The 11,195-nt window shown below is 41.0% G+C and overlaps 1 protein-coding gene across 6 annotated transcripts in view; it reads left to right on the top strand.

The window, feature by feature from the left end:
- Window positions 1-3,349: 3,349 nt before the first annotated feature.
- IMMT (inner membrane mitochondrial protein) overlaps window positions 3,350-11,195 on the top strand; it is a 40,684-nt gene continuing 32,838 nt past the window's right edge. For all 6 annotated transcript variants that reach the window (XM_045446746.1, XM_045446745.1, XM_045446743.1 and 3 more), the window contains exon 1: window positions 3,350-3,529. In XM_045446746.1, coding sequence (XP_045302702.1) covers window positions 3,485-3,529 — 45 coding nt within the window. In that variant the 5' untranslated portion in view covers window positions 3,350-3,484. The remainder of the gene's footprint in view (window positions 3,530-11,195) is intronic.

The raw sequence follows: 11,195 nt of genomic DNA, 5'->3' as shown, positions 1-11,195 counted from the left end.
CTCTCAAATTTTTACGGAGCATTTGATTGACAGACCTATTTAAAGTACACAATTTGAAACAATTTCTTTATGCTCAATTTTATTCAATTTCAGAAAAGAACCTATTTTCCATTCAAAGCTGGTGAATGTCAGGCTAAATGACTGGGATATATCAATATTATTAAAATTGTTTTTTTAATTAAATGCCAAACATAATTAAATGAATGTAAATATCCTAGGGATCTCTCTCTCTCTCTCTCTCTCTCTCTCTCTCACACACACACACACACCACACACTTTTCTAATCATTAGCACTGATTCTTATTTGGTAGAATAGCATCTCTACTCTTCCTACCTAAACAATTCTACATTCCTTACTTTATTCTTCATAATTAGTGATCATACACTTTTTCTAATGTCATTCAAACACAAAACAACAAATCTCTCTCCCATCCTTGTTGGCTAGGATATTCCATGCATATACAATCCATGACACCATATACTAGTTGAAATGGGTAAGGATCAAACACAGGTCTCAATGAGTTCACATTTAATAAGGAGACAAGCATAGACCATCAATACAAGGCAAATGATAGAGGATGTGGTAGGTAGAATATAACATGAGTTTTAAATGGTGAAGATTTTAACAAGAGGAAGATCATTCGTGGCAATACAAACACAAAGAGGTAAGATGAGACAAGAGGGAGCCAGAGAGACACAGGATTTATTGACAGCAGTGGTTCTCAGACTTTTAGGTCTTAGAACTTCCTTACATGCTTAAAAGTTGAGGACCCCAGAGAGCTTTTAATTATATTTCCAATTGCTGCTGAAATGAATTACCTCAAACTTAGTGGCTTAACACAATACAAATTATCTTGTAATTCTGTAGGTCATAAGTCTAAATTTTTTTTCACATTTATTTATTTTTGAGAGACACAGAGTGCAAGTGGGGGAGAAGCAGAGATAGAAGGAGATGCAGAATCCGAAGCAGGCTCCAGGCTCCGAGCTGTCAGCACAGAGTCCGATGTAGGGCTCAAACTCACGAACCGTGAGATCATGACCTGAGCCAAAGTTGGATGCTTAACCGACTGAGCCACCCAGGCACCCCTGTAGGTCATAAGTCTAAAATGGGTTTCACAAGGCTAATATCAAAACATCTAGGGCTATGTTCCTTCTGGAGGGTCTAGGGGAGAATATGTTTCTTTGCCTTTTCCAGCTTCTAGAAGCTGCCTGCCTTCCCTGCCTTGTGCCTCCTTCCATCTTCAAAGCCAGTAATCACATCTCTCTGACTTCTGCTTCCATTGTCACATCTCCTTTTCAGACTCTGGCCCTCCTCTCCCCATATGTTACTCATAAAGGCCCTTGTCATTGGGCCTATGCAGATAATTCAGGATAGTCTCCCCATCTCAAGAGTTTTCATTTAATCACACCTGCAGATCTTTTTTGCCGTGTAAACGAACGTATTCATAGGTTCCAGGAATTAGGAAAATGTACATATATTTGGGAATAATTATCCTGCCTATCATACTGAGTAATTCATTTTAAAACAATTATTTTTGTAACAAAATATACTCAGGAAAAATAACTATTCCAAGATAAAAAAACATTAGTGAGAAGAGTGGCATTGTTTAACCTCTTTTGCAAATCTCTTTTAAGATCTGGTTTAACAGAAAGCTGGATTCTGAAATTTGCTTATGCATTCAATCTATTGTGATATCACTTGTCACCTAGCTTCTGGAAAAAATCTACTTTAAAATTACGAGATGAGTGAAAACAGCAAATATCTTAATGTTATGAAGGTAGTGTTGATTTTATGCGTCTTCTGAAAAGGTCTCAAACTCCCTAGTTCACACTTTGAGAACCACTGAGATGGCTATCCTTTAGTTCTTCTGGGTTTTAGAGTATGTAAATCGGTGATCAGCTTTGACCACTATCATTGCTATATTACTCTCCCACCTAAGATGGCCATGTTGAGCCTTAAAAACATTCCCCTATGCTGGAAAAGTACGGAGACATTTCATAAATGTTCTTTGAATTGGCGATGGGAGTTATTGCACATTTTTGAGCAGAGAAGTGACTTAAAAGTTGTGTATTACTTTAGGGGAGTCTGTTTTAAAGCAAAAAGGTTTTCACAAATTGCATGTAGAGATTATGAAGATTAAGGATTTGGTTAAATGAGACATCAGGAAACAAATTAATTTTGAAGCTTGAGACCTTGAAGCTGGAAAAGTTGGTAGGGATGTTCAGGTCCAAGATGTAGCTGGGCCACAAATGGTTCGAACAGAAATTGCTGATTGGAATTGACAGGTTTATGGCCAAGGTGTTAGAAAAGTCATCACACTGACATCACCCAGCATGACAGCAGTGGGCAGGGATAGGATGGGCAGATTGCAATTTAATTGCTAAAATTACTTTTAAAAAATGGGCGACTACCCTGGAGGCCGTTAGGTGATGGTGATACAAAATAGTGTAATGTGATTACTAAAGTATTCTGAAAAGCATCGAACATACACAAACATGATTATTTTAGATAATTTTCAAATTACTTCTCCATGTTACAAGTGGGGTTAGTACCATACTGTAATAAACCCTAACTCTAACAACACCATACTGTAATAAATTGCCTAGTTAAGACCTGAAAGTACTTTGTAGATACAATATTTATGCCAGTTAGTTTCTTTGATACTGTGCTGGTGAGAAGATCATTATTAATGCTAATAGTATAGAATATTATGTTCAGTATTTAACATGCCAAACCTTGGGTATAGACTTAGTGGAATACTTTGAACAGTTCTTCTGCACTGACCTCCTTAACTTCCAACCCATTCCACAGAAGCGGCCAAAATTATTTTTGTAAAATGCATACGTGGTGGAAAAATCAGTGTGGTTTAATCTAGTAGAAACGATGGAACCCGAAGAATCTGGGTTTCTATCTCTGCGCTACCACTTATTAGATACGTGAACAACAAACACACGCCGCACAAAGGTCTCTCCACTGTTCCTTCAGTGTCCCGTAATCAGGATGACTTCCTCAAGAAAGGCTACCAAATGAAGCGAACACACAAACCAAGACAACACCATTGTTTACGTTAACTTTCGCCAGATCGACTGCTTTCTACTAAGTATCCAGGTGAAAGAGGCGGCTGAGATATCTTCTGGCTTGAATTGTTCGAAGAATCACAGCTGTTTTCCGCACTGATGTTTCCGACTCCCTTTCACCCTCCTGATTCCCCAGCTAACTCCTTCTTGGGGCTACAAAGAATTCCGAGAGAGACCCGGAAGGAGAAATCGCCTTTTCCGCCAGAGGAGGGCCCACCCTCTCCGAGCCGCCTAGGCGGGGTCGAGAGAGGGAGCTGCGCGTGCGCAGCGATGTTGGTTGCCCTTCCGGTACGCCCGCCCGGCGCGGAGAGGCACGGACGCAGGCACGCACTCGCGCACGCTCTCCCTTACTAGCGCCGCCGCGGTAGCTCCCGCGTACGCCAGCAGTGCGGTCCCCCCGGCCGAGATGCTGCGGGTCTGTCAGTTATCCGGTGTGACTGCCGCCGCCCAGGTGAGCGCGGGGGCGCGAGGAGAGGGAGCGCGTGGTCAGGCTGACTTCATGCAACCAACGGAAAATGGGGGAGGCTTTCTCTCTGTCTAGGCCCCAGGACAGAGGCGTGTGTCAGGGTCGCCCTCATCCGCGAGAGTCCCGGGCGGACCCGTGAGGCAGTTAGCTGGGGATTTAGCCCAACAAGATGACTTGAGGGTTATTGCTGAAGCGGGATGGGGTGTAGAAAGGAGTCGGTGGCGGGTAGGCGGGCGCAGGAAGGTAGGCACGGCTTCGGGGACCTGTCATCCAATCAGCCCCACGCTGCCCCAGTCAGGGACCAATCGTGGCTGCCGGCGCTCGGGTCGCCGGTTGGGCTCGTGATAGGTTTCGCGCAGCCAGTGGTTGAAGGTCGAGGGGAGAACTACAGTTCCCAGCAGGAAACGCATAGCCTTGGCTTTTTGAATCTTTAATAAGATGTTTAGACTGTTAGAGTCCGCGCTTTAGGGGTCAAGGTTGTAATTATTAGGGAGGGACTTTCTTTTTTGTAGCTGAGAGCTCCTCTGAGCTATTCTTACTCTAAACAAAAATGAAAGGTTGTGGTTTATGGAGTAAAAACTCTTGGTACTAAGGAAGGACAGGAGCCATGACCTTGGCTCATTTCTGAGATTAGCCTAGGAATATATCTCTCCAGGTGCTGGCACAACTTTGGCAGACATCCAAGAAGCCTAGACACCCAGTGACTTTTATTCCTGCATGGTTATCAAAGTAATTTTCTAAAATTGGAAATAAAAAAGTAAACCTGTTAACATTGCTCACAATTTGCAGAACATTGATATTTTGTAAAAATGTATTGCAAAACAGGTACTGTTACTCAGGTAGTAATTGAACAAAATCCCTGGTCATAGTGAGTTAGAAATAGTAAAAGTCAGCTTTTTTTTTTTCTCCCTTTAAGTTTGCTTGTATCCCCACTTGTTGCTGGGATAGAAGCAGCCTCTTCTTTAGGAAAGTAGGGTCTGTATTAGTTCTTTATTGATGCATAACAAATACCACAAATTTGGCAGGTTAAAAACACCCATTTATTATTTTACAGTTTCCAGTCATGGATGGTCCGGGTTCTTTGTTCATTGCTACACAAGGTTGCAATCAAGGTGTTGACGCTGCTGTGGTTCTCATCTGGAGCTCAGGGTCCTCTTCCAAGTTCATTTTATTGGCAGAATTCAGGCCCTTGCAGTTGAAGGACTGAAGTTCCTCTTTTCTTGCCTGCTCTCACCTAGCTCTCTTAGAGGCTGTTAGAAGTGTCTTGCCACAAGGTCCTCAGCACCAATTTATAACATGGGTGTTTGCTTTCTTGCAGGCTACGAGGAGCTTGTCTCTTAGACTTCAGAAGTCTCCCTTAACTTTCCTGCTTCTTATCTCTAGACCAACGTGTAAAGGGCTTATATGATTAGGGTAGGCCCACCTGAAAAACCTCCCTTCCGATGAACTCAGTCAACTGATTAGTAACCTGAATTACACCTGCAAAATCCCTTTTGCCATACAACCCGAATCATCATGGCTTAACAGGGGGTGAGGATTTGGAGGACCATCTTAGTGTCTCTCCTAATACAGTACCCAAATGAGACTAGAAGAATGGAGGAAGTTGAGCTGCCTTTCAGGGCAGAACTGTTGGTTTGTCTTTGGAGCTCTCCTTTCCTGGCACAATCTTCTTATTCTGCCCTCAGGTTGTGTCATGGTTGTCATGAGCTCATGGCACAGCCTGAGACACTTACAAAGCAATCATCTCATTGCCACAATGACAGTATAGGTAGATGTCACCATCAGCAAAAGCAGTGGAGATGGGAGCCAGGATGGAGGGGATTTAGAGATGATGGTGTGCAGACACACTCGAAAGAGAATGATAGCAACAGGATTATGAAGGAGGAGAAACACAAGTCCTGTTGCGGGGACAGTGACCAGATGAGCCTGGCCACAGTACACACTTCATGTCAAGGGCCCACAGATAATGAGAATGGGAAGCTACCTTGGCTCAAATTGTGAAGGCCTTGAATGTGGATGCCAGTCAAGGACTTTGGATTTCTACTCAAGCTACAGGGAGTCAATGAAGGTTTTCAGAGGAAGGAAGTAACATAAAAATGTTTTAGGAAATTGATCCAAGCACAAAAGACAGATCTAAGAGACTAAGGAGGCAGGAGTATAGACTATTCTAGAACAGCCTATTCTGTATATGCGTATATGGTCTATAGGCTAGTATACACTAGGCCCATTAGTTTCTTTTAAAATTTTTTAAAGTTTATTTATTTTGAGAGGGAGTGTGAGTGGGGGAGGGGCAGAGAGAGAGGGAGAGCGAGAATCCCAAGCAGTATCCGTGCTGTCAGTGCAGAGCCTGATGTGGGGCTTGAACCCACCAAACTGCAAGACCATGACCAGAGCTGAAACAGAGTCGGATGCTTAACCGACTGAGCCACCCAGGCGCCCCTATACTAATCTCTTTACATACTCCAGGCCTGAAGATGTAATTATGAGCTTATACAGGGAGGCTGTAGTAATGGGGGAAAAATGCATGAAAATCACTGACATGTCTGTGTTCTGGGCATTCCCTTCAAACGACCAAGTTACACAGCTGATACCTGTCACCCAGGACCCTGGGAAGCTACCCAGCTCCCCTATCAGACCCTTGCTGAATTGCTGAATGACCATGCGACACTCCAGCCTGGGAAGGCACACACAGCTCTCCCCCAGATCTCATAGGCTCTGTCTCCTATTTCTGCATAAAGTCCAAAATTATTTTTTCTTTCTTGCCTTCATCAAAACATTTTTCACTTACTGGGCTCCCAATTAGGAAGTTAGAAGAAAACAGACTAAAGCTTCATACTAAAATATGAACCCTTTTCTGGCTTGCATTCACATTTTCTTTTCTTTTTTTAAATGTTTATTTTTGAAGGAGAGATAGAGTGTGAGCAGGGGAGGGGCAGAAGAGAGGGAGACACAGAATCTGAAACAGGCTCCAGGCTCTGAGCTGTCAGCACAGAGCCCTACGTGGGGCTCGAACTCACAAGCTGTGAGATCATGACCTAAGCTGAAGTCAGACGCTTAACTGACTGAACCACCCAGGCACCCCAACATTCACATTTTCTTGTGGTCTTAAAATTGGTATTTTGTAAAATTCATTGGTTTATTCTTTTTGTTTTGTTTTGTTTTTAAGTTTATTTGTAGAGGGAGACAGAGCATGTTTGCGAACAGGAGTAGAGCGGGGGAGAGAGAGAATCCTAAGCAGGCTCCATACTATCAGTGTGGAGCCCCCTGCACAGCTCGATCTCCCCAACCGTGAGACCATGACCTGAACCAAAATCAAGAGTTGGAGGCTTAACCGACTGAGCCACCCAGACACCTCCATTGGTTTATTCTTAACTATCTCCTCAATTGTTCTGTAGCATTTGATATTGTTGCTTTGTGAAACTTTTTTTTATTCTTTTGGCTTTTCTCATGTATCTTGGGGCTCATTTACCCTTCATTTCTTTCCTTTTTCCTGTCGAATCTGTTTCTTCCTTGTACCTCTGAATATATCCCCAAGGCCCGCTTTTCCCATCTCTCTTCCTTTTTATTTTAATTAAGACTTAAAAAAAAAAATGTGTTTTATTATTTATTTTTGAGATTGAGACAGAGTGGGAATGAGGGAGGTGCAGAGACAGGGAGACACAGAATCCAAAGCAGGCTTCAGGCTCTGAGCTGTCAGCACAGAGCCTGACATGGGGATTGAACCCATGAACTGCGAGGTCATGACCTGAGCCGAAGTCAGATGCTTAACCAACTGAGCCACCCAGGTGCCCCAGTACTTAACTTTTTTAAGAGCGGTTTTAGCTTTACACATGCATAGCTTCTTCCATTATCAGTATCCCCCATCAGAGTAGAACGTTTATTACAATCGATGAACTTAACATGGGCATATTATAATCACCCAAAGTGCATAGTTTCATTGGATTTCACTTTTTTTGTTGTACATTGTCTGGGTTTGGGCAGATATATGATGACATGTATCAGTCATTATGGTATTGTACAGAACATTTTCACTGTCTTAAAAATTTTCTATTTTCCACTTACCCCTTTCTTTCCTCACCTCCTGGCAACCACTGATCTTTTTATTATCCATAGTTTTGCCTTTCCAGAATGTCCTATAGATGGAATCATACACTATGTAGCCTTTTCACATTGGCTTCTTTCACTTAGTAATATGCATTTAACTTTCTTCCATGTCTTTTCAGGGCTTGATAGTTTTTTTTTGTTTTTTTGTTTTTTTTAATTTTTTAAGCACTGAATAATGTACCACGGTTTATTTATCCATTCACCTGCTGAAGGATATCTTGGTTGCTTCCAAGTTTTAACAATTACGAATAAACCTGCTCTAAACATTCATGTGCAGGGTTTTGTGTGGACAGAAGTTTTCAGCTTTTTTTCGGTAAATACCAAGGTGCATGATTGCTTTATTATCTGTTTAGTTTTGTAAGAAACTGCCAAACTATCTTTCAAAGTGGCTGAACCGTTTTTGCATTCCCAGGAGTGTTGAATGGGAGTTTGTGTTCCACATCCTCATCAGCATTTGGTATTGTCAGTGTTAGGGACTTGGGCCATTCTAACACATGTGTAGTGAGATTTCATTGTTCCATCTCTCTGTATACTCTTACTTGGGATTATATCAATTCTCAGAATTTTAATTCCGAAGCAGATGACTAGCTTCTTTTGAGCTTTGTACTCAGATTTTCTTTTCCTTGTTTGATGTGTCAACTTTATCCAGAATATTCTATTTGTCACAGTCCTTTCCACTCCATCAAACTTCATCTTCTTTAATGTTTTCCTGCTTTTACCATTGCCCTTCTAGAGTCAATTCTTTATGTAGTAGTTAATGAAGTCTTTTTTTAAAAGCATACGGATCATGGCATGCCCTTCATTCACATCCTATCACATTGAGAATAAAATATAAACTCTTTACCACACCCACCGGGCCCTTCATGATCTACTCTTTGCCTATTTCATTTTTCTACTCTGCCTTGTTCTGTCTTGATATCTCTAGCGCATACCTCATTACCTTTTGTTCCTATTTTATTTTAGTCTCATTGCCTTTTCATTTGCTGTTTCTTTTGCCCTGAAGTCTTCCCACACATTTTTGCTTAGCTTCTTTCATTTTGATATTTTCTCAAATATCACCTTCCCTTCAGAGAGGCCTCTCCTATCTAATATAGAACTTTGACCACTCTCTCCTTCCTTGCATGCCTCTGAACTTACCCCTACCCTACATTTACTTTATAGCTCTTACCAAAAGCTGACATAATGTATATTTATCGCGTCTTTGCCACTTTAAAATGTAAGCTCCACAACGGGATTGTGTCCTTTACTGCTCTATTTCTAGTACTGACCCTAGTCCTTGGCTCCTAATAGATGCTCAGTAAATATTTATGACATGTTTGAATTAAAAAATAAATTATTTTCTGTTAATTTTTCTTAATCTCCCTGAGTACATGTGACCTCACTTAAAGCCCCATAGGTTTTAGAATCTCTGATCATGTGTTAGGGTTCTCCAGAGTAACAGAACCAATAGGATACGTATATAAATAAAAGGATTTATTGTGTGGAATTGGCTTCTGCAGTTTTGGAAGCTGGCAAGTCCAACATCTGCAATGGAGCTAGCAGGCTTGATATGCAGAGACCCAGGCGAGCCTGTGGTGCAGTTTTAGTCTGAAGGCCAGTGACCTGAGGAGCTGATGTGCAGTTCCAGAATGAAAGCAGTCTGCTGGAGAATTCTCCCTCTTTTGGGGGAGGCTGGTCTTTTTGTTCTGGTTAGACCTTCAACTGATTGGATGAGGCCCACCTACATTGTTGAAGGCAATCTGCTTTATGGCACAATTCACTGATTTAAATGTTAGTCTCCAAAAACACCCTCTAAGTTGACATAAAATTAACCATCACATGGCATCTGTCTTATTCTTTGTGTCTGGACTTATCATCCCTAAATTCCTTACGTGTAGATATTCAATAGAAATGAATTATTCTGTTTTGTGTCCTCTTTCTTTCCAGAAATGTGCTTCAGAGCTCTAATTTTTCCTCAGTTTATTTCTCAGACTTAACACCATTTGTCATCTTAATCCCAGTACTGACTGCATCACCAGGCCCAACCTTTGTTGAGTTGGGGGTGTTTGGAGGACCTGGGTTTTCAGCTTAGCCTAGCCCTCTCCCAAACTATCCATTTGGTAGTGGTCATCTGCATATACAGAATCTTATCTGTGTATCACTTAAGAGAAAGAAACATTGTTCTTGAGGGTTGACAAAGCCAGTTTGTTTATGACCAGTTTGATAGCAGGACTAGTTTCAGATTGAATTTGTGTGTGGACATTTTTAGCTGTCATCTTCTAGAATTCTTTTTTTTTTTATTAGGACTGTGAAACAATATGTTAGTAGTAATGTCTGCCAAGCACACACGGTAGAAAGTAGTTTAATATATCATGAAGCTTGCTGTTTGCTTTTACCCATACTAGAGTCGTTTTTATTTTTCCTTATTTTCATTTCTTTAGGCCAGTGGCTTTCAAACCATTTTGGAATAAATTTTACACCGTAACTGAAGACATGCGAGTGAGAATATATGAATCATATACATACATATATGCAGGGAAAATTAAAGTGTTATTTCTTTTGCCATATGGATTAATATCTGCCATTTCCTTGTTGTAACTGAAGGGTACTTAGATACAGAATGTGTCTATGCTGAGAGATAATGCTGCTTCAGTGCCAAACTTACTGCATTTTTTTGGTGTGATATATTTTTAACCTTAATTCATGATTCTTTAAGAAAATTTTTTTTTTGTAATGTTTATTTTTGAGAGAGACCAAGCACTACTGGGGAAGGAGCAGAGAGAGAGGGGGGGAGACACAGAATCTGAAGCAGGCTACAGGTTCTGAGATGTCAGAACAGAACCGGATGCGGGGCTCGAACTCACGAACTGTGAGATCATGACCTGAGCCGAAGTCGGGGCTTAACCGACACCCAGGCGCCCCTTCATGATTCTTATAAAATATTTTAAGTTAACTGTAGAAAAACTTAAGTTGTCACATACTAATCTGCATTTCAAATGTAGAACTGGGCATTAACTTCTGGATGTCTTGTTTGTGTGGGAGGAATCCTTATGACAAAACCCACCAAAACATCATCAGTTATAGCAACCAGCAATATCTAGAGGGAAAACCTGGAACCTCCAGATAGGGTTCATGTGAGGGGATTATTTATTATAGTTACTTGTTTCCAGGTTGTGGTTTCTTTTTGTATGTTCGTGTTAGTTTGGAGCTAAGGAATAGAGGGTTTGTGCAAGAACATAATATGGGAGTTGTATGTTTTATCATATCAGTTTTTAAAAATCATGTTTCTATAGGTTAGAAATAGCAATGCTAGCCTTATAATATTTATTACAAAGTTATGTGTCAAGGCAGATTGCTTTGAAACAGCATAGGTTTTTCTACATCATAAATTTAGATGTTATTATTATCATCTAGTATCATTAGTAAAAGGAATTCCAGAACTCAGAAAGTGTGTTAAAGTAGGATATTTAGTTTATATAGAGAGATTAACTTGCTGCTTAAGAAAGAGAGCTCTAGAGGTCAAAGTGGATGTGGCAATGGTTTCTTAGATATAACTCCAAAAGATAAA

This window comes from Leopardus geoffroyi, chromosome A3 (genome assembly GCF_018350155.1).
Source record: "Leopardus geoffroyi isolate Oge1 chromosome A3, O.geoffroyi_Oge1_pat1.0, whole genome shotgun sequence".
In the NCBI taxonomy this organism is placed as follows: Eukaryota; Metazoa; Chordata; class Mammalia; order Carnivora; family Felidae; genus Leopardus; species Leopardus geoffroyi.
The sequence above is the reverse complement of the archived record's forward strand: the minus strand, read 5'-3'. Positions and strand labels throughout refer to the sequence as shown.